Source organism: Pecten maximus, chromosome 7 (assembly GCF_902652985.1).
Source record: "Pecten maximus chromosome 7, xPecMax1.1, whole genome shotgun sequence".
NCBI lineage: Eukaryota > Metazoa > Mollusca > Bivalvia > Pectinida > Pectinidae > Pecten > Pecten maximus.
In genome coordinates, this window is record NC_047021.1 from 22,147,086 (window position 1) to 22,172,931 (window position 25,846).

Below are 25,846 nucleotides of genomic sequence, written 5' to 3' on the forward strand. Positions count from 1 at the left end.
ATTAAAATGAACTCATGTTGTTTAAAACTCAATATTTGAGAGCACAAAACATCTTTTCACAAGCAACAACAGCCTCGCATACAAACATGGCAGGTAGTCTGTCAATGCACTGGGCTGCAAAGGATTAACATTAAAACCAAATTTCAGGCAGCACTGATAGAAATAGTCAATAAAATCTTATTAACATGCCTGTTCAAAGATTTTACAACTTTTGTGATGACAGTCATGATCACCTTTTATCATTTTACTACAATCCCGGATATCTGTGGGAGGAGTTTGAATATACGGATTGGAGGGGCATGGATATATGGGTAGGAGGGGCCTGGATATATGGGTGGGAGGGGCTTATATATATGGGTGGGAGGGGCTTATATATATGGGTGGGAGGAGCCTGGATATATGGGTGGGAGGGGCATGGATATATGGGTAGGAGGGGCATGGATATATGGGTGGGAGGAGCCTGGATATATGGGTAGGAGGGGCATGGATATATGGGTGGGAGGGGCTTGGATATATGGGTGGGAGGGGCTTAGATATATGGGTGGGAGGGGCTTAGATATATGGGTGGGAGGGGCTTAGATATATGGGTGGGAGGGGCTTGGATATATTGGTGGGAGGGGAATGGATATATTGGTGGGAGGGGAATGGATATATGGGTGGGAGGGACATGGATATATGGGTGGGAGGGGCTTAGATATATGGGTGAGAGGGGAATGGATATATGGGTGAGAGGAGCCTGGATATATGGGTAGGAGGGGCATGGATATATGGGTGGGAGGGGCTTAGATATATGGGTGGGAGGGGCTTAGATATATGGGTGGGAGGGGCTTGGATATATTGGTGGGAGGGGCTTGGATATATTGGTGGGAGGGGAATGGATATATGGGTGGGAGGGACATGGATATATGGGTGGGAGGGGCTTAGATATATGGGTGAGAGGGGAATGGATATATGGGTGAGAGGAGCCTGGATATATGGGTGGGAGGGACATGGATATATTGGTGGGAAGGGCATGGATATATGGGTAGGAGGGGCTTGGATATATTGGTGGGAGGGGAATAGATATATGGGTGGGAGGGACATGGATATATGGGTGGGAGGGGCTTAGATATATGGGTGAGAGGGGAATGGATATATGGGTGAGAGGAGCCTGGATATATGGGTGGGAGGGACATGGATATATTGGTGGGAGGGACATGGATATATTGGTGGGAAGGGCATGGATATATGGGTAGGAGGGGCATGGATATATGGGAAGGAGGGGCATGGATATATGGGTGGGAGGGGCATGGATATATAGGTAGGAGGGGCATGGATATATGGGCTGGAGGGGGTTGGATATATGGGTGGGAGGGGCTTGGATATATGGGTGGGAGGGACATGGATATATTGGTGAGAGGAGACTGGATATATGGGTAGGAGGGGCATGGATATATGGGTGAGAGGAGACTGGATATATGGGTGGTAGATGATAGGATATATATGAGTTAGAGGAGACTGGATATATAGAAGCGAGGTGGTAGGATATATGAATGGAAGATGGTAGGATATATGGATGAGAGGAGCTTCGATTCATTGGTAGGGAGGAACTTTGATACAATGTCATGAAGAGATCAGCAAAAGTATATGAAATGCATTTGAAAGATATCAAATTTACAACCGTAAAAGCATATCAAAGCATTTCTTTGGCAAGTACTCTTGATGTGATTAAAGATAATTTCCAATAAATCTTTCTGTATCTGATCAGTTTATGTCATCCTGTCACAAATTTTACTTAACAATACACTGTCTGCTTTAGTTACACAACTTGATAAAGAGACTTATATGCAAGACCAAATTCACTTCCTGCCTGCCCAGTATACCCAGCATACCACCCTCGGGACAATCGGTTTTGCAATGGGATACATACAAGTCATCATTCCATTGACATTAATGACAAAAACAATTTCTTTCTCCTATTACAGTCTACTTCAGCCAAACATCAAAGGCAAGCTAAATGAATCTGCTAACCTTGGCATACATATTTAATACTCTAACTTAATTACCGACTCTGGGCTGGCTCAGACCACAACAATCACATAATAACAGGCAGTAAAAGGCATTTCATGATTCACCTTAAACTAGTCTCTCATAGGAAACCCTAACACACTATAGAAGGTATGTAACAGATGGTTCATAGCATCAACATCATTGCAGATTCTGGTCCAAATAAATATTTGAAAATATTCTGAAGGGTTCTTGATTTAGATACGTGACGTACCTAAAGAGAACATTGGAAAATGATCCCAACAAATATTAGATAATTGGCATTTCAGTAATTGTGGTAGACTTCATTATAATCCTGCTGAGACAGAGCTGCTAGGTGTTTAAATACAGACAGGGGGTACCTGGCCCATACTGTATCAGGGAGGAGCAATATGGTGGTGTATTAATTAATATCTGAAGCCGAGACCAACCTGCTAGGCATTCTAAGAATATTGGGGGTACCTGGCCCATACTGTATCAGGGAGGAGCAATATGGTGGTGTATTAATTAATATCTGTTAGAAACCACCTTCTTGTGTAACTGTCAGAACCTACAAACAGACTTATGTGTGTATCATCAGGCAACAATAGGGTCGCAGGAGGTCAATGCAGAAGGTTAAAGTTCATATGCACATCAGATCTGATTAGTTCACTTATTAACAGCTGGTGAACTTGTTACAAGCATGGAGAACAATGGAATATCTCATTATTACTTTCATCAATAAAAAGAGTACATACAATCATTGAGTTGTGAGAATGTAAGAGATTTCCTTACTAATCAAAAATATATCAAGGTATGAAGTCCATTGGCTTCATATCAATTTGGGTCAGATACGTCACTCTTCATTTGTCAAATTTCCAAGGTCAAATGAAATCAGCTTACAGCATGACCTCATTGTTAACCTACCTATCATAAATCGTTCATCTTTGATGGGTTGCCACTTTGTAGCAATCTTACCAGGAGTTATGCCCCCTGAAAGCCACAACAGACAGTATGGTGGCCTATAGCCACAACATGACAGAATGGTGACATGGGCAAGATGGCCACTCTTGATACTGTCAATGTAAATCTGATTATTTATCAGCTGGGAGACTGGCTTATCATTCTGTGACATAACTCTCTACTTTTCAGGCCAGGAAATGCATTTTTTACGACTTGCGGATTCCATAATGGTAAGGGCCGTTATAAAATTGTTGTGTCAAACGTCAGTCACAAACATGTGTAAATTACTGTAATTTCTAAGTGTGGCTGACAGAAATTGCTGTGCCACTTGTCACCTTAAACTCCCAGCCATTTTACACAAAACACACACAAGCTTATGTTACAGCCTTATCATTCTATCTTACTCTGCATTTCACAACCACATCAAGTAGCACTGCTCTATCTCCTCTTTTTCCCTAACTGCCCAGATTTGCTGAGCTTCCATTTGAACTTCCGTTCTGCTCTTTTCACCTAACTTTCTTTAAACTGTTTTCTTTTTAAAAACGTTTGAAGAAATCAAAACCAAATCTCTACAAAGTTTTTAAAACATTTTGTGTAATGGGTGTTAACTGCTAGAAGTTCTATAATCTGTAAGATATCAAATCATCTCCCTCTTCTGTTATGTAACTATGGGATAGAAATACAGAACATCCTATAGGTTTATCTTGGCTATGATGATAAAGCAAAAATCTCAAAGACTCGCCTGTGTATTTTACAATCTTCTTGTCAGATATCTATATCTTATTTTTTTTAAAATGAGGCATCTATCTGTTTGCTTTGATTTCAAATGGTTTGATAAAAAAAAGAGAGAGAGAGAAAGAGGAAAAAAAAGTTTAGTGTAAATAGAACAGGTTGCAGTATGAATGACTGAACTCAGGGTACACACCCTCGATACTCTACGGCTGGCTGATGTTGTTGTACATGGAAACTTGCCCATTCTCCAAATATATATTTACTGCTGATCATATCCTAATTAATTTGGAAGTATACTTCTGAAATGTTCTGTTCCATTGATAAACAGGCCAGCACTAAAGACTATGGTATGTCGGGGAGTATTAACGGGTGTTTTAAATATTTATATCAGCAGATTTTGAACTTAAATCATTTTCGGAAATCTTTCTCAATACCAAAAGGCTCTATTCCAAGGATCACATAATTACTCTTAATTCTGCAAGTCTACACAACTTGAAACAAGGTTCCTATATATTTTTTTTATGTTTTTGTATTTTCTGTCGGTCTGATAGGCCCTGAAATCTGCCATGTCAGCTGTTGTTGCCCTGACAGGTCTGTCAGTAGAGAATCCCAGACAGATGGGTATACTTTTGAAGTATTGAAAATGATTGATGTCAAATGTAACCATTCTGAATCTTGTCTAAATGTCTAGATCATTAGTACGTTTCCTTGGAATCTTTTAGATCTTTTAAAACCAAAGCATTGAAACGACTCAGAGTTCTATAAATACCTGTATCATTCACATTCAGATTTTGAAGAACAGGAATCAAAGTTTTCGTTTTTCAGCAGGAAGTCTAGTATACTTTAAAGTCTTAAGTCATCATTTCAAAAGGAAATAGACTTGACAGTGGTTTTATGAACCTGGCTGAAGGCTGAAGGGATTTAGGAGTGATCAAAGCTTTCAATTCTTAAGCTCAGATTGGCGTTTCCTGATACCATTTATACGGAGATGAAATCACATTTCTATCAGACATTCTGATTAAAAAAAAGTGAAAACTTTCGTTTCTTTTAGGATAACATATTTACCAAAGATTAATGTTCCATACGAGTAAAAAATAATCAGAACATGACCTTTTTGATAAACATATAACCATATGCATCAATTTGATAAGGACTCAAATTTCTGATTTTACATTTTAACAGTAATTAAACGCAACTAAATATTAAACTTTCCATATCATGCTACTGTGTATATATATTTAAACAACCATGAATCAGGAGCTATCTGCACATTCTGGTTTAGATGTAGTTCTGATTTAGATGTAAATATTGTTTATTTCAAACTCTATTACATCAAAGTTATCTCCTTACATACACAGCATGTAACTCAAGAAGTTTCTATTAACTTCGAATGGTTATCTTCATCTAAAAATAGCAACACAATCATAGTTTCAATAGGCTAATATCAAATGATAAAGTGAGTGAACAAAATTCAATTTCAATTCATTTTTTTTAGTTAATTCAAGAAACTGGCGCACTTGATTAAAATCAATTGAGCAAGTTGACATAACGCTGTATTTAAATTTATCACAAATTGGCGATTTCTAAATGAAATCATTCTCACACTTGAACTATCCATTACCAGCAATACTTCATCCCTTCAAGTCTCCCAACCTTCAAACAACGAAAAACTGCTCATGCAAAACACGTAATGCATGTGCTTTGAAATACTGCACGTGTTGATTCAATAAATTGTGTTTTAATCAAAATGTAGTTTCCATCGCCACCATACGCTGCATGCAGCTTCACCATTCATCCCTATCTCATCCAGTTACAAATCAGTGGTGGGGCAGGGCACCCATTTCCATGTGTAAATCATTCTTGTGAGTTGCATTATCTTCAGTTTCCTAACCTGCTCAGGAGGTGTTCCCAGTTTTTATTCAAAGCTAAAAGCAGAGAAGTTATCACACAGGCTGACTTAAGACAAGTCTTTCCTTTGTTTGTCGAGTCTGTACAGCCATTGTAAAACTATCGGAGAGGTATTAATAACTGATCACCTCTATCAGAGGGCTATCATCAACTGTTCCTCTATAAACACCTTCAAATACATCTTTGTCAAATTTCTGATAAATTACTATAAGGTTTCTTCTTTTAACAATTTCATAGCCATATTATTAAATATTATTTTTATCATAATCATCATGAATAGAGTAAGAAAAGTATTTCCACTGTGTTCATACTCAAAGGAATAAACTGATATACTGGGCGGTTATTTCCTGTGAAAAATAATTATACAGTTGGATACCTAATGGCATATATTCTGTATTACCCAAAAAGCATCTGTTTGTCAATACCCATTATGTTGGTCTGGCTTTCCAAGCATCTAATTGACTCCTGTGCTGAATGATCTTGGTCATCAGATACCTTAGGAGTTCATTTTGGCTGTAACTGCCTAAATGGTCCATCAGCCAAATGTTCAATGAACTGACCTAATGAAGTATTGATCTCGATAATTAATTCAATTATTGTCTTTTGGTCCCACTGGTGTACTACAGGGTAGAGAGATTCCATGTAACCAAGAGACTAGTGTCGGCCATGTTGGTCACTAAAGTAATCTCTGGTGTCCAGTGCAGTGAAAGTAGGCAGTGTTCCATTACCATACAGCAGCATTCTAACTAGGAAACAACTCTCTTAGTAATACATAGTTGACTTTGCTAAATAACAGAAATGCAAATAGTCAACAGAGCATATTACCAGAGAATGTTCTGTAAGCCTCCAACGTAAACTAGCATGTCGCAGATTGACAAACTATTTTGGATGGAATCACAGCTCTGTTTAGGTTAAGTAATGAATTTGTTTATATTCAAGTTGTCTTTTTTTAATAGGACCCATGGTTTATATGCAGCCAATTTTCCTGAGACTTTTGAAAACAAGAAATCCTCAGCACCCAAAAAAAGTAATGGGAACTTGCCAAGATTGAAAATGTTAAATGAGTTTACCGGATGTAAAAGTCTGAAATAAGTTTTAAAACATAGGCAAAGCCAATGAGACATGATTATACCTAACCCATGTCTTACAATAGATACAAATGCTTCATATTTAGAACAGATTTGTGATGAGGCATGGTGAGGATGATTTGACAGATCCCTCTTCTTCAAGCAGAGATTTAATCCCTGCATCAGTAAAGCCTATACTCCCAGGATCATCAGAGACTATACTCCCAGCATCATCAGTGACTATACTCCCAGCATCAGTAAAGCCTATACTCCCAGCATCATCAGAGACTATACTCCCAGCATCAGCAGAGACTATACTCCCAGCATCATCAGAGACTATACTTCCAGCATCATCAGAGACTATACTCCCAGCATCAGCAGAGACTATACTCCCAGCATCAACAGAGACTATACTCCCAGCATCAGCAGAGACTATACTCCCAGCATCATCAGAGACTATACTCCCAGCATCAGCAGAGACTATACTCCCAGCATCAGTAAAGCCTATACCCCCAGCATCATCAGAGACTATACTCCCAGCATCAGTAGAGACTATACTCCCAGCATCAGCAGAGACTATACTCCCAACATCATCAGAGACTATACTCCCAGCATCAGAGACTATACTCCCAGTATCAGCAGAGACTATACTCCCAGCATCATCAGAGACTATACTCCCAGCATCAGCAGAGGCTATACTCCCAGCATCAGCAGAGACTATACTCCCAACATCATCAGAGACTATACTCCCAGCATCAGAGACTATACTCCCAGTATCAGCAGAGACTATACTCCCAGCATCATCAGAGACTATACTCCCAGCATCAGCAGAGGCTATACTCCCAGCATCATCAGAGACTATACTCCCAGCATCAGTAAAGCCTATACTCCCAGCATCAGTAGAGACTATACTCCCAGCATCAGCAGAGACTATACTCCCAGCATCATCAGAGACTATACTCCCAGCATCAGCGGAGACTATACTCCCAGCATCAGTAAAGCCTATACTCCCAGCATCAGCAGACTATACTCCCAGCATCATCAGAGACTATACTCCCAGCATCAGCAGAGACTATACTCCCAGCATCATCAGAGACTATACTCCCAGCATCATCAGAGACTATACTCCCAGCATCAGCAGACTATACTCCCAGCATCAACAGAGACTATACTCCCAGCATCAGTAAAGCCTATACTCCCAGCATCATCAGAGATTATGCATAAGTTATAATCTACTTATCAGTACAAGTGCTGCCCTCTACCAGTTGCCCATCATTGGCTCCCCATGTGGTCCTGACTATGTTTAGTTACTAGTGAGAGTAACGAAAGGATTGGGTACAAATGGTGGGTACAAGTGCTGCCCTCTACCAGTTGCCCATTGTGCACTTCCATGTGGCTCCATCTATAAATGGAATCATGAGTAAAGAGGGCATTGGAATACTGCTTCTCTTTCGTTAACCTTTCTACACCTCTCCTCATAACACTGACCCCTCAACAGCTGGGTCTAGATGACCAGTCAACATACTGGACTAGAATCCATCACATCGCCATGGTGACCAGGTTTCAGCAGTGTTTCAGTCAACACAGCTATACCCAGTGATTCCAGCAATAGTTCCTTGATGACAACTACATTTCTGTTGATCATGTTCACATACATGTTTGTCATTAGGGGATACACAAGGGACAGAGGGATGTTACAAGGGGTCAGACCAAAGTTTGACCAAAGGTCAAATCTAAATGCTTATGATTGGAACAGGCATTAGAGAGTCTGTCTGTCATGTCCAGGCAGAAAGATTGACCATCCAGAAGTGGTCAGTTCGACTGTAATGAGCTCCAGGACATCTGATCAGGATTATGAACTGACAGCTATCTTTCCAGTTACATCAATGTTCTGTGTACACCAGAAAACCATGTGTACTCCTTCCTATCACTGGGGCAAAATTACAAAACAGGGTATTTACAGGACTTCCAAGCATGCTTGTGATCCAGATTCCCTTCCTCTACCTCTCATCATGGCTAAATTACAAAACAATTTTCTGCAATATCCCAAACAAACGTGCTTCAGATGCAGATTCTAGTTCCTGACACAGACATTAGCAAGGTGCTTTACCAGTCCTATGCGTATTGTTTACCTTACAAACGTTCCTGTGATATACCTAGTTCACTCTTTCTCAGGTTTGCAGATGTTCTCTTTACATTTGTATTCTGATATCACTAGAATCTATGATATCACCTTCCAACTATCCACTATTTTTGGATACCTTAACTAACCTCACAGATAGTAAAAACTGTTCAATTAATGCCTTCGACCGTACATTCCAGCATATTCAACCTGATAATCCAGGCTTCGTTACAAATATTTCCTCAGCCAATAAGCATCAAACTCATCATGTCTATGGCATATTAAGTAATATTTTCATTAGAATATCAGGTTATTTATACATGAGAGTTTTAGTGTTAAAACTTACCAAACATTAGATATGCGATCAAACTGATAAACTTAGAAGTACTTTTGTATTCTATGATTAAAATGAATTATTTTACCTCGTATTCCATGTCATATCCTCTCTCATCAAAATATGCATCGTCATATTCAAAACCGTGGGCCATTTCTATGTCTGTGAGACCCATTTCTGTACTGGCTGAAAAAGCTACTGGTCGTCGAGATGATGGCTGGTATAATCTGAAGAAAAAAAAAACACATTGCTTACATTCATAATGAAAATATCATTACAATAATTACTTCTCTTTTTTTTAACACCCAAACATTTTGAAGGAGTATAATTGGACAAGGATTCTGGCCCAAGGGACACCCAAATGACCATGGTGCAAACGAATCTGACGGAGGATTCTGACGTATATATTGAGGTATAAAAGGGTTAAACTAACACTTTTAATATGACCAATTGGTCTGACTTTAATGCTTGATATAGTGTTGTCTGTACTGACAATTTGATCTAAGCTGAACCTCCATTACTCCCTGGTGAAGAAGGTAATATCATTGCCCAAGGGATGTCGTGTCAGGAATTCCAAGGGTACCAGGATTCCTTCTTTTTTGAGGCATTCAGTAGAGCCAGGATATAATTTGCCCAATCAGAGATATAAATATAAGTAAGTGTTGAGGATTGTAGCTGGCTAAACCCCTAGGGACCTTAGTGTAATGAAAGGATCACAGATTACAAGGTATTCTGGGAAATCTCACAAAGATTATTTAGAGCTCTGGGTATTAAAAATGTTTGGTCTTACGTAACATGCGTACTCATAAAGTCGGCAGTGATACCAGGCGGTGTAAGTAAGGGGATTGAATCACAGCCCGATACTGATAATGCCTTCACATTCTATTCCTGTTGCTCTTTCATAAAATTTGATTTTTTGCTTTCTGTAATTTCAAGTCCTATTCCAAATTATGTATTGCTGGTTTTCTTTCAAGCGTTTCCTCACATCTACGATTTCTGCCATATATTACCAGAAAGCTGATAAGATGCGTACTGTAGTGACATCTTAGAGAGTAGAAAAAAACGGCTCTTTTCTCATTCCTATAGTTTATGCATGGTTTCCACAAAATAAACCTTGCCTGCTTGTCAACGTTGATTGTTAGTTAAAATGTTACAACGTAGTAAATCTCCGAGATTCTGTAACCACCTTCACTCTGACCTGATAAGTCGTTGAACTTTCACAAATGTCACTCAGTTCTTTGCTATTGATACTGACCCAGGACCTCAAATGACCTCAAACGACCCATAATGACCTCTAATTAACTAGCCACTTGTTGAAGTATAGCCTGTAACGTGATAGCTGATGGATTAGGAGGTTAATCTTTTGAAAGCTCTATACAAGCACTAAGTAGTTTTTCTGGTACCATTTAGTAAAATTTTGACATAAATAGGAGGAAATATTCCTCTGATGTGTCATTTATACAAATGTTTCCTGCGTAAAACATAAATATCCTGGTGAATTATCTTGTTTTCTTTACTCTGCTGTCCATCCATATGACTTATCTGTTGAAGAATCATACATCTACTTCCCAATACACCCTGGGACTTTGCTCCCTTCAGGTCATGTTTCACAACAAGGGTATTCCCCTCACCCTGGGAATCTGTTACCAGGGCAACTGTCAATTAAACCTGGTTGAAGGACAGTAATTGTCAAATTTCAAAAAAAAAAAAGGTGAAGAGGCTTTAATCAAATGTTTACACGAGAAAGGCTGTCGTCTGCCCTTCTCTGCAGAAAACCCCTCTGATAAGATGGAGGCCCACAAAAGCAGGATTGTTCTGGTGAAGATAAAATAGCAGACCTAACCATACCAACATCAAAGGAAACCAACCAGTCATGAAGGTGAATGGCCCCTAACTCTGGGTAGCTGACCTAAATATCTACTGCAATTGGTAGATATTTCTGGAGTTAGTACGACTGTGTCTTACTGTGTCTTTGTCTTTAAACCTCCTGTGATATCTGGGATGTCTTTAAGTGATATCTGGGACGTGGGAACTTGTTTCGGCATTATTTTTCAATAATGTAAACAAAATACAGGTTAAATTAGGAATGGGATAAGACAGGTCCAATCAATACCTTTATAATGGACCAAATAACTGAATTTGACAGGTATTAAAGTGAAGTGTTGCAAATAAAAAAAAAATTATCTGTGATATTTAAATCAAATCTGTTGATAAAACATTGATCAAATAATGATGAATTGTAATAAAAACAGCTATCATAAACGTTAGCATATTTTCAAACCATGGCAAATTTAGTTCCTGGCATAGTTTAGACTATGGTGTACTCTTTACAACCCTTGGAGTAGAAGTAGATGAGAAGTTAATATTTAGGATGGGACTACAGGTGTAGAAGACCTCCACACCCAGATGTGGAAACACTTGAGGAGCCATCCTCTCCAACTAGTTCAATGTTTATCTCTAGACAGATGTGTTTTCTGTTTCTGTGAATGCATAAAGAAAACATGTATAAAGGAACTCCCGATCAGAGGTTACCTCACCCCTCACTATTGATGCATTAAGTATGTGGTCATTTGTATATCCAGAGTATTATACCATACTTCCAATGGCAGACCATTTTTTACAATCTTCCTTGAAGAATTCTGCATTTGTAGATCATAAAAATAAAGTATAAGAAATGTGAAAGATAATGCTAAAATATTCTTACTATGACGGAAAAAATATATTATCTTACAAGAGTCTGACTGCACCAGCATATGTGTCTGTTAATCTCAGCATCGTCATGGCAACCAATGACTGGAGAGGAAGCCACATAGTGGATTCCTTCCTCTCGACCAGATCACAGACTATGGATGGTTGTGATTCTCTCCACATCAGCTAACCAGGAAGGCAAAATTAATATGTTTTCATTCCAGTTGTTACCCCTCCCACTTTCTCCCCCTCCCTTTTACACTGTAACCTCCCCCTCCATGTGGATTTAATTAGCCTCTACACTCTTTACTTGTAGATGAAAACAAATTTTTCTTACATAAATACTCCACAATGAATGATGCCTCAGTGTGCCAGGTGAGAAAACCTGTGGGCCCATAATTCATACCTGTCCTAGTCAATTAGTGAGGCTAATTCTGTTTTCTTTTGAAATACATACTGCTATGCTGTCTATGTTTTTCTGCCATGCCAAAAATGACTCCCAGTGAAAGGGGGGTGTAATAACATAACTAGGGCACGCCTTTTTATAACTTTATAATACGACATAATTGATTGGATATTAGACAAATGCAGCAAAAAACCACAGGCATAGCGTATACATCAGACATGTTAGTCACTGACTGACTGGGTATGGAGGACCATTAGATGACACACACTGTCATTGGTAGACAGACTGGGTATGGAGGACCATCAGATGACACACACTGTCATTGGTAGACTGACTGGGTATGGAGGGCCATTAGATGACACACACTGTCATTGGTAGACACACTGGGTATGGAGGACCATCAGATGACACACACTGTCATTGGTAGACACACTGGGTATGGAGGACCATCAGATGACACACACTGTCATTGGTAGACTGACTGGGTATGGAGGACCATTGGATGACACACACTGTCATTGGTAGACTGACTGGGTATGGAGGACCATTAGATGACACAAACTGTCATTGGTAGACTGACTGGGTATGGAGGGCCATTAGATGACACACACTGTCATTGGTAGACAGACTGGGTATGGAGGACCATTAGATGACACAAACTGTCATTGGTAGACTGACTGGGTATGGAGGACCATCAGATGACACACACTGTCATTGGTAGACTGACTGGGTATGGAGGACCATCAGATGACACACACTGTCATTGGTAGACTGACTGGGTATGGAGGACCATCAGATGACACACACTGTCATTGGTAGACTGACTGGGTATGGAGGACCATTAGATGACACACACTGTCATTGGTAGATAGACTGGGTATGGAGGGCCATCAGATGACACACACTGTCATTGGTAGACTGACTGGGTATGGAGGACCATCAGATGACACACACTGTCATTGGTAGACAGACTGGGTATGGAGGACCATCAGATGACACACACTGTCATTGGTAGACTGACTGGGTATGGAGGACCATTAGATGACACACACTGTCATTGGTAGACTGACTGGGTATGGAGGACCATCAGATGACACACACTGTCATTGGTAGACAGACTGGGTATGGAAGACCATTAGATGACACACACTGTCATTGGTAGACTGACTGGGTATGGAGGACCATCAGATGACACACACTGTCATTGGTAGACTGACTGGGTATGGAGGACCATCAGATGACACACACTGTCATTGGTAGATAGACTGGGTATGGAGGGCCATTAGATGACACACACTGTCATTGGTAGACAGACTGGGTATGGAGGACCATCAGATGACACACACTGTCATTGGTAGACAGACTGGGTATGGAGGACCATCAGATGACACACACTATCATTGGTAGACTGACTGGGTATGGAGGACATCAGATGACACACACTATCATTGGTAGACAGACTGGGTATGGAGGACCATCAGATGACACAAACTGTCATTGGTAGACTGACTGGGTATGGAGGACATCAGATGACACACACTATCATTGGTAGACAGACTGGGTATGGAGGACCATCAGATGACACAAACTGTCATTGGTAGACTGACTGGGTATGGAGGACCATCAGATGACACAAACTGTCATTGGTAGACTGACTGGGTATGGAGGACATCAGATGACACACACTATCATTGGTAGACAGACTGGGTATGGAGGACCATCAGATGACACATACTGTCATTGGTAGACTGACTGGGTATGGAGGACCATCAGATGACACATACTGTCATTGGTAGACAAACTGGGTACAGTGATGAAGTTATTTTCTTCCAGCTATAAAACTTTGCTATATGACACACCGTGCTAAATTGATCAACATCGACTGGCTTCTCAAGATTTAATCTATCCCTATCCAGATCAATTAGCACTGTTTTAGATTTCAATTTGAAATGGAATGTATTTATCATTTGGAATTAAAATCAATAATGACATGTGAAAGATGACAAGAATGAATTGTTTTTAAGAGTCAGTTGCTCTCACTCCACAAAAACCACTTCAATTTTTATGATGACTCTTAGCAGGATTAGAGGAAACACTTCAGTGACTAGGCGAGAGTAGTAGGAAACGATACCCTGCAAAAACATAAGAGATCAAATCAAAAGAAAAAACAATATCTTATTTCTGCGGTTGTATAGAGAATGCTTTCCTGGTGCAAGGTTTGTGTACTTTTTCATTCAAAAGAGACCTGAGACTTTGGGAACAGGAAGCCATGGGTACATTACTATGGTCTACATCATCACAACCCATCACGTTTATTTTGTCAAAATAATTAGAGGCTGCTTTATCAAAGGAATACCAGTCTACCTTCAACATATCAAATATGTATCAAGCCATTTATTTTAAGATGCCAGTTTATCTTTCCTTACATACACAATCGCGATTTTAATCACGAAGAAAAGTTGGTAGTACTGGAAGTGAATAAGCAGCTGTTTTAGGGGATGTGGCTTTCAACACAATCCTGGAAAAGTACAAACAAAGAGTGCCTCATCCTTCTGTCTTTATACTACCCTCACTCACTCTACCTTCAGTCATAATTATATACCCTATGTTACGTCCTGGTACGAGTTGCCAAAAATCTAGAATATGTGGCAGACTGGTCTATTTCATGTACAGAAATATGACCCATATCTTACCTAACCTAAACATTTATAATATCTTTAACTAGCCTTGCTTAAAAACTGTTGATACAAAGCCAAATTCCATAATTAAGTCTTAGAGATGAAATCAATATGAAGTTCCTTTCAAGTAACTTATTATTAAGTATGACATCGCTATAAGTTTTTACAAGGGTTGTTACTCTTGGGCAAACTCGATCCATACACACTTTCTACTCCAATTGGACATTTTTGTAATGAACAAAACAGAGTCATTAACAAAACAGCTGATTGGAATCCCAATGGGCAAATTCCAAAAATGTTCGTTCAATGTAATTCTGATTATGTATAATTACAATGTAACTTGGAACAAACTAGAATTGTAAACCAAACTTAACACATGTACCTCCACTACAAAGGAAATTATTCAAATGGTCACAACTCGATACTAGCAAAAGTTCAGAAATGAAAATAATTAGGAAGTATATATATCTAATAAAGCAACTGAGTATGTATGACAAAGAAATGAGTACTGTAAACATGCATGTTTTTGTGATATTTCTATTTTCACAATTTCCTAGCTGAGGGCATTCCGCTATATTATGATTGCACTTATTGCAGATTCTGCAGGCCATTTCTAAGACAATTATTGTCCTGTACACCAATTCATCATCACGCTGATCTGTTTAAATTTGATTATGCACTAAACTAAGTATGTTTACGGCACTACCTTGGACAAGAAAATCATTGAAGGGGCATGTGTAACTATGAGAAAAGTCTGATGATGAAAAATAAATCCCAACGTTTCATAAAAATTTGTTGTAGGGGCTAAAACATCAGTAACTATACAGCCACCAGGATACAGGAAAAAAAACTAGCCTCTAAAGGTCTCAATTCAGAAAACATTTACTTATTAATTCTACTTTTATCAATCTTAAAGTGTTGATTAAAACCTTTTATGACACAGCCACACACAAGTAGTATTGTCCTCTCATTGGTTTCTGGCCCTCTGTCAGTAAACTCCAACAGGCCCTATCGTTTTAATGAAGCATAACGATTCCACTTTAGTGCAAAACAATTGTCAGCTAGGCCAGATAAAATGGCTGCCGGTGTAGGTACCTGGCAACTCCCACAAAATCTGGTGTTTGAAGACGAAAATTCTGAGATTTTTTATGTTCATTTACACTAAGATCAAAAGGGGAGTATCTTTGCTGGCGATCACCAGTAATTGGGAGTGATACAGTTCAGCTTTCCCTCTGCCACTACTTATCTAGTTTCTGTGTTTTAATATCCTATTTTTTTCAGATACCTACCACAAATTTTTTACTTGTTTCACTTTCATGAGAATCATGAACTTGTAACCACAGGAGATTTATTTCATCTTATCTTTTTTATTTGGTTCAAGAAGATGAAGAGTAAGCTCCCTTGTTTCCCTGAACATTTGTCATCCATTGTAACTAGAACTGCAAGCCTGGAGTAAACTACCTTGGTAATATCTCACACACAACAATAAGAAAAGAGAAATCATTCTTTGGTTTCTCCAACAGTAACTAGAGATAGCAATAGTCTTTGGTACTACACTGATGGCTGATCAACTGATTTGTCCAATAGGGACCATGTATCAGTGATTGACTGATTTATCCACCAGCAGTACGAGCTAAATTGATGATTAGTTTTAGGTTTATGGACTGGTTTGTCCACCAGTAGTAGTAGGGCTAGATTAGTAGTTTATGGACTGGTTTGTCCACCAGTAGTAGGGCTAGATTAGTAGTTTTTGGACTGGTTTGTCTACCAGTAGTAGGGGCTAAATTTGAGGTTTAACAAGTTTGTCCTACAGTAGTAGGGACTAGAAGATTAGTAGTTTATTGACTGGTTTGTCCACCAGTAATAGGGGCTAAATTTGAGGTTTATAGACAGCTTTGTCCACCTGTAGTAGCTAGGGCCTATATTTAAGGTTTATGGACAGGATTGTCCATCATAGTAAGGGCTAAATTTGAGGTTTATAATCTGGTTTGTCCATGAGTAGTAGGGGCTAGATTAGTGCTGTATAGACTGGTTTGTCCACCAGAAATAGGGGCTAAATTTGAGGTTTATGGACAAGTTTGTCCTACAGTAGTAGGTACTAGAAGATTAGTGCTTTATAGACTGGTTTGTCCACCAGAAATAGGGGCTAAATTTGAGGTTTATGGACAAGTTTGTCCTACAGTAGTAGGTACTAGAAGATTAGTGCTTTATAGACTGGTTTGTCCACCAGAAATAGGGGCTAAATTTGAGGTTGATTGACTGGTTTGTCCAAAAGACTAGTAGGGGCTAGACTGGTGGTTTGTGGACTGGTTTGTCCATCAGCAATAGGGGCTAGATTGGTGGTTTATGGACTGGTTTGTCCATCAGTAAAAGGGGCTAGATTAGTGGTTTATGCACCAGAAGTATGTGGTTTATGGCCAGCGGGGCTGTCAGGTTTGTGTACTATGGATTAACTTATCTCCACCAATGAGAATTATGTGATAAATAATTAATCCAGAGAGAGCAGTTCTAAGAGTAAGAGTAATCGGAGGAAAGCTTCATCAAAAGAAGGTCCCTGTGACAGTATCATGATTATACATACCTAAGTCTAACACTTCCTTTGGAAGGCGATTTACAGGACTACCTTATGACAACTCTCTGTGTAGGAACTCACTTCCACAAGCTTACACCCTTGATTACAATCTACCCTGATCAGGAAATATAAAATATTTAATACTCTAAAGAATAGACTCTTTCATAGCTACACGCACACTTGTTCACTCACACAAACAAAGGCGTTCTGTACAACAATCCATTCTGCCAAAGTCATTGATCCTGGCATCCCTGAGAATGCAGTCTTTTAAAGAAGAGATGTAGTTTGGGGAGGAATCTAGGGTGGTTTTTGGCTAAATAGCCTTCTGAGTATACACCCCAACTCAGAACTGAACTTGTATTGCACAAAAATCTGGCAAAGTATTACATTTTTGTATGCCTCAAGGCTATACGGATGAGTGTTTCATCAGTTTGAATCCACAATACGTTTTATCGTGCACTTAATCATTCAACCGTTTCAACCACAATGGCATCTGCACGTTTGCATGTGTTGTCGGTAAGGCATCAGGATCATTTCCAGCTCGTTCAGAATACCCAGAAGTTCAATGCAGTTGTGACGATGTGATTATGCGATAAAAATTTTTTTATAGATACATGTTACATGTGTTGCGTGTGTCTGGTGCCTCTTAAGACATCCAAAACACAACCTCCGAAGGAATGTTCCAAAGCTTTTTATTCTACTCCTACTTGGGAAAGACAAGATATTAATTTACATTATATTTTTACCTTATCAGCAACTGAAGATCTACAAGTTAGCGAAACTGTGGTTTCTATAAGCACCTGCACCCGTAAGCATGGACTATTTACAGATGAGAGCCCAAACTTGGTGTAAATGATACGATTTCCTCCCACTAACATTCCTGGTTCAGAAAGACTTATGTCTACCAGAATGTGATATACTAATTCATCGTCAGATAGGCAGAAAGTGCAGAGAAAACAGTCGTAATCTGTCGGAAGTAACATCGTAAAATAACACTATCTAATCTTTATCACTGAATAAGAAAATATTTAGGTTGAAATTTTACCATTGTACTGATAATTGACTTACAATTGATTGGTAACACGTTAGTCTGATGATTTTGAAATCCTATATCTCATTTATCAGTTGTTTCATAGCAATATAATGTTTAATTGGTTACTGATCAGTCAAAATGAAAAGTCGTAAGAGTATGAAAAATATTTTAAAGTATCAGATGTACACTTAACTTTATATCAGCTCACTAAGCCATTTTAATCAACAATTAATTGAAATACTATCTGTATAACCATCACAGATTACAGAAATGGCCATAAATTCCAACAGAAGGTTGAGTATTACAAGACAACACTGAAGATAGTAGTGTTGAATCATCCATACTGGGTCAGTACTTTGTATCTCAAGTGATGGAATAGTTGTGTTTTGAATGTGGACTTTTTACGCTGCCTGCTGATGTGGAGGTTTGCCTGGTGTAACTGTCTTGTTTATCTCAGAGGCAGCTGCTGTACCCCTTACCGTTTCCGTATTTTTGGAACTCGGAGAAAAACTGCAATACATTAGAACTAGGAGTAACGGGAATATAATGAGTTCTTAGTATAAGGAAGTAGTCGATTTGATAAGTGGCCATGCTAATAACTCTCAAAATATCGTCATAAATGTATTTGAAACTTGTCAGTTCAGCAAACACGTTACCGATGAGATAAACACTCGCATATACACAGCAGTTTATCATCTGAGGGTATCACACAAAATGAAGAGTTTTTATTTTGCCAAGGAAATGAAGTGCTATTAATATTACAGCTGATTATAATTTACAAAACGGCTTTGGTGAAAAACCTAGCAAGCAGTTGCTAGCAAACAATGATTTTTTCAGTGCACTGAATGATTGACCTACCAGAAAACACTGGATTAGACGGCAAGTGTTAGACTTCAGCTGGCCAATAAGACAAAAGTCTTCTGGAGAACATGTCCAAAAATAAATCGGTGATGAAAAAATTCACAATGCAAATATCAAAAAAAAAAAAACTTAAAAAAAAAATTCCTACTTAATGCAATCATGTCCAAAACCAAAATAGGCGTTAAAATTTATGCAATGCAAATACTACATATACGATTCACCAAACAATAAATGAAGCGTAAGTTTTTTGACACAATGATGACATTAGCCACCTAGAGATGTTGTACAATGTGTGTTACGTGAAATCTGAAGGTTCCAATGGTTAATCACGCTGGCCAGGAGAAACCAACCATGAGGATCTAGACAAAGATGTCGGTAAAACAGACAGGAGGGGTTTTGAAATGTATGAAATGTATTTGTAGGAGACAGAAAAGACATAGTTTTGGGGAACCAGATACCTGTCTAAGGAGGAGGGCTAGCTGTCAAAAGACCAGATGTTGTCAGCCGATAATAAGTCAGCATGTCCTGGTCACACCAACGGCTCGTAAACCAAGGTAGAAACAGGGCAGAAAACCGATTGGGTACTTGGAGGAAAATATCAGAAACAAATGTTAAATAGTGGAGAGGAAGTTGAATGACTCCTAGACATGACATATTGTTGTAGATTTGTATGGGTCAGCCCCTATCTTATACATGATCCCTGCTATCTCTTCTCTCAACACTAACAAACCTGGTTAGCATACAAACACTGGCTTCCAATCTCTAATTATATAAATCTTCTTCACAGAATGCATGACTTCACACAAATACATAAATCCATAGACAGATTCTCATAGCCATAATAAAAATATTTGAAAGCAATGTCCATGTTCGTTGGATGTTTTGCCAAAATTATAGATTTAAGTTGGCTATAAGACTGACGGAGAGTGTTAGAGCACATGTCAGCATGGGTATGAGGAAGAATCCCCCAGGTTAGGTTCCCTAACATGCTCTTCCTGCACCTGATCATGCCAGTTGTGCACTTGGTTTTCCAGGCTCTTACAATCTTATCAATGGAGCTAATCAGATATCAACTTAATTGTACAGCATCAGGCCTATTGGCTGGTTATATACCCAAACGTTTTAATTTACTTAAGTTTAATTTCCTATCAGATTTGATAGTCTGTAATAATATCCTGTTTATCTGCCGATAAAGTCTCCCTGGAACAGCCTGCTGGTAAATTGGCCAAGGCTTTCTATAAGACTTTAGATGTGAATTTAAAGAGTTTTTATTTACATTTTTTAACCTTCTATTGGCAATCAAATGTATTCATCCGATTTATAGCAGGGGGAAACATTCACAAAAACCATAGAAACAAAACTTATCTTGCTATATACCAACATCACCTTACAAAGTTTTTCTTAGAATCAAAGAGCTCACTTACCCACTGGTTGGGAATGGAAAGATTGGAGGTGGCGGTGTGGGTGGACGATTAAATCCATAAATTTCTTCCTCTGTTTGCGTTCCTATGGATACCATGGTTGGAGATCTATTTTTCATTTTATTTTTGTTGACCCTGCGTAGAACCTCAACCACAATGGGTTCTTGTGCCGTGCGGAACGCCTCGACAGCTTCTTCGTGTGATGACTTGGATAAATCCTGACCATTTACCTGTAAAGCACAAGAAATAAGGAAAATTAATATCCAAAATTTTTACCTGTAAAACACTAGAAATAAGGGAAATTAATATCCAAAATTTTTACCTGTAAAACACAAGAAATAAGTAAAATTAATATCCAAAATTTTTACCTGTAAAACACAAGAAATAAGGAAAATTAATATCCAAAATGTTTACAAGGTGGTACAATACGACCAAAACACTATTAAGGAAAATGCTCACAAATAAAGTTAATCAGTTGTACCCCATGGAAGGACAGGCTTAAACTGCACACCTGTACACTGGCAATAGTGAAATATATCATCTTTCATTTCTTAGCTCATTACACAAATTCCACACCAGAAAACGCATGTTTGCACTTTTTCTGCTGTAAAGGTATTCAAGCAAACTGAACCTCAGTTACAAATTCCTTGGAGCATTATCCAGATGCTGACTTGGCTTCATGTTTATGTATCAAACAATGGAGAAAAAAAAAAACTAAAAACCATCTACCTGGAAAACAGACCCAGAAATAGTAGCAAACACTAGTGTCTATTAATCAGAATAAATCCATTCTCAATGTATTAACTGCACCTCCACAAAGTGTGAAATTAATTAATTATGATTATCAATTGACACCATCGCTGTTTTTCCATTTTTTTATTGCCACATGGGAGTGTGGTAGTGAGTAACTGAAATACTTCTCCAATCAAGCACGACCTTTTGTCCTCCTTTGGCTGAACTGGAGATGACTATAGGCTCCACCAACATCCTTTCCCTACCTGTAACCTGACCCTGTCAATCAATAGCTCTGCATGCATCACCTCGACAACCAGCCGATTACTCATTTAGGACAATGTACAAGTTATTACACAAGCGAATTTCACTTTCTGTATAAATATTTTATCTTGTTCCAAGTCTGTAGCCCTCCATCAAGGAGGAGATGAATTGGCTTATTATCAGATGGGTTGTTAATATCCATACAAGTCTCATCAAAATTTCTCTTTTGTGTGGGTCATCCACATTATCCCACAACTGTGCCTCACTTATACCATACTTGAATGGACAGCTGATTATGGTATATTATGATTCTCTTGCTTTGATTTTAATAAAATTTAACCAATACCAACAAACGTTTCCTCAACGCAGTGCACACACACATCAACGTATTCAATTTTATATCAGATCTGCGATCAGTAACAATTAAACAACTACCCATTGGGAAATTACAATTGAATGCTTTTAACTTTCCTCTCCAATTAAAACAAGTCCTATTTATCTTGTCAGCATGTGACAATCTACATCAGAAAACAAGTGGAATTTAAAAACTATCCTTTTTGTTGTTAATGGACATTCTACCTTTCAATTCCATTTCAATGACTGTAATCATTTACACTTGAACTGATGAAATTATTTGCTTGATCGAATAAAGAAAAAATAAACAATGGAAGCAATGTGAAGTATAAATTTTTTTTTGTTATCAATTACAAAATCACTCCCAATGTTCTAATCATATTAAAGTTTTTTTTGTAAAAACTGTCAATTATTATAATCAATTAGTTTGGGTGGGGTGTCAAATCTATGGATTACACAGAACTACAAAGGGTTCATGATGATGGTATCATTTCTTACTCCAGTGCCACAGAGGATCACTAGTGCAGACTTTATGTACCAGACAGAGATCAAAAGTACACAACAGGTGCTGGCATCAAACGTCCTAAACTACTAAAACAAGGTCAAGGTCATCTCTGCAGGTCAGATATATATATTTGTAAACAGCCTTTTTCATAATTGAATAACAAAAAAATCTCTTGAAAATGTCTAAATTGAAATTCATAAAATCCTAGTTTATGGAGCATAGGGATGGGTACACAGATGTACACTACAGAACATAGGGATGGGTACACAGATGTACACTACAGAACATAGGGATGGGTACACAGATGTACACTACAGAACATAGGGATTGGTACACAGATGTACACTACAGAACATAGGGATTGGTACACAGATGTACACTACAGAACATAGGGATGGGTACACAGATGTACACTACAGAACATAGGGATTGGTACACAGATGTACACTACAGAACATAGGGATTGGTACATAGATGTACACTACAGAACATAGGGATGGTTACACAGATGTACACTACAGAATATAGGGATGGGTACACAGATGTACACTACAGAACATAGGGATGGGTACACAGATGTACACTACAGAATATAGGGATGGGTACACAGATGTATACTACAGAACATAGGGATGGGTACACAGATGTACACTTCAGAACATAGGGATGGGTACACAGATGTACACTACAGAATATAGGGATGGGTACACAGATGTACACTACAAAACATAGGGATGTATACACAGATGTACACTACAGAACATAGGGATTGGTACACAGATGTACACTACAGAACATAGGGATTGGTACATAGATGTACACTACAGAACATAGGGATGGTTACACAGATGTACACTACAGAATATAGGGATGGGTACACAGATGTACACTACAGAACATAGGGATGGGTACACAGATGTACACTACAGAATATAGGGATGGGTACACAGATGTATACTACAGAACATAGGGATGGGTACACAGATGTACACTTCAGAACATAGGGATGGGTACACAGATGTACACTACAGAATATAGGGATGGGTACACAGATGTACACTACAGAACATAGGGATGGGTACACAGATGTACACTACAGAACATAGGGATTGGTACACAGATGTACACTACAGAACATAGGGATTGGTACATAGATGTACACTACAGAACATAGGGATGGTTACACAGATGTACACTACAGAATATAGGGATGGGTACACAGATGTACACTACAGAACATAGGGATGGGTACACAGATGTACACTACAGAATATAGGGATGGGTACACAGATGTATACTACAGAACATAGGGATGGGTACACAGATGTACACTTCAGAACATAGGGATGGGTACACAGATGTACACTACAGAATATAGGGATGGGTACACAGATGTACACTACAAAACATAGGGATGTATACACAGATGTACACTACAGAACATAGGGATGGGTACACAGATGTACACTACAAAACATAGGGATGTATACACAGATGTACACTACAGAACATAGGGATGGGTACACAGATGTACACTACAGAACATAGGGATGGATACACAGATGTACACTACAGAACATAGGGATGGGTACACAGATGTACACTACAGAACATAGGGATGGGTACATAGATGTACACTACAGAACATAGGGATGGGTACACAGATGTACACTACAGAACATAGGGATGGGTGAACAGATGTACACTACAGAATATAGGGATGGGTACACAGATGTACACTACAGAACATAGGGATGGGTACACAGATGTACACTACAGAATATAGGGATGGGTACACAGATGTACACTACAGAACATAGGGATGGGTACACAGATGTACACTACAGAACATAGGGATGGGTACACAGATGTACACTACAGAACATAGGGATGGGTACACAGATGTACACTACAGAACATAGGGATGGGTACACAGATGTACACTACAGAATATAGGGATGGGTACACAGCTGTACACTACAGAACATAGGGATGGGTACACAGATGTACACTACAGAACATAGGGATGGGTACACAGATGTACACTACAGAATATAGGGATGGGTACACAGATGTACACTACAGAATATAGGGATGGGTACACAGATGTACACATGTAAGAACTGTAAGGACATGTGCACATGTCTACCCCATTTGCTTGGTGGGATTTAAAAAAAAAAACTTATTTGATTGATTTGATTTCAATCTCCTTAAATCAGCCACAATTACAGCTGCTAGCTAGGTCTCTGTAGATCTCCAGCTCCACCATCATCTACTCATACATTGCTTAAAGTACCCACAACATTTAAAGACCATATATCTAGCGTAGACAGAAAATAAGACCATACGATGATGTCGGAATAGTTTAGTTCTACATCAGAATAATGTATTGTACAAGGAATGGAATGTGTTACACACCCCTCAGCCACCTTCTGTCTGGAACACCTTCCCCAACTAGACTGGAGAAAAGGACAGAGCCTCGGAGACATATATACTAAAGGTATGAAGATGGGAGAATAGAGATGACTGGAGAAGGGGAACCCCAAATTAATTGAAACATCATGCAGTAATCTACAGTTGTAATACAAATCAGCATAACTTCTCCATAGGTCAAGGGTTCACACATTAAAGACTACTAAATCCAAACATCCTCAAAGGGCAACTGTCTAGTGCAAATGTCCTCTTGATGGTCAAGGTTACCTATAACAACAAACTAATCCAAACAACTTCAACACTTACGTACCTCTTTAGTTTAAACATGATCTACATGGTCAATGTAACCTACAACCTAACCTAAACATCCTCAAAGGCAACTGTCTAGTGCAATTGTTGTGTACATCATGGTACAGAACCCACAACTCAATCCAACCACCCTCAAAGGCCAACTGTTCAGTTTTCTCGTTCCTCATTACCCTTTGAGAATATGCTTTGATAATTGTTATTTTTAGGTTACAAGTTAAGACAACAAATAGCAAAAATATTATATTTCATTTTACATATTCACAAAAAGAAAAAAAGCTTAAGAATTTCCATAACTGTTGAGTGTGTTTTCTTTATAACCTAAAATACCCCAAATAATGTCAACATCAAACATCTATGATTTATTATGGTCCACATCATGAAAACATCTTCATCAACTGGATTAGTAGCTAGTAGAAATCAATATACAACTATCATATCTAAAAGGTCAAGGTCATCATCG

At 38.7% G+C, this 25,846-nt stretch overlaps 1 protein-coding gene across 8 annotated transcripts in view; it reads right to left on the reverse strand.

Moving 5' to 3' along the window:
- LOC117331919 (E3 ubiquitin-protein ligase PDZRN3-B-like) overlaps positions 1–25,846 on the reverse strand; it is a 191,628-nt gene that overhangs the window by 42,144 nt on the left and 123,638 nt on the right. For all 8 annotated transcript variants that reach the window (XR_004533694.1, XR_004533693.1, XM_033890899.1 and 5 more), the window contains 2 exons: positions 20,793–21,019; positions 9,219–9,357 (listed from right to left, as the gene is read on the reverse strand). Coding sequence is in view for 6 of the 8 variants with exons in the window: in XM_033890899.1 (XP_033746790.1) it covers positions 9,219–9,357; positions 20,793–21,019 (366 nt within the window). In the remaining 2 variants the exon portion in view is untranslated. The remainder of the gene's footprint in view (positions 1–9,218; positions 9,358–20,792; positions 21,020–25,846) is intronic.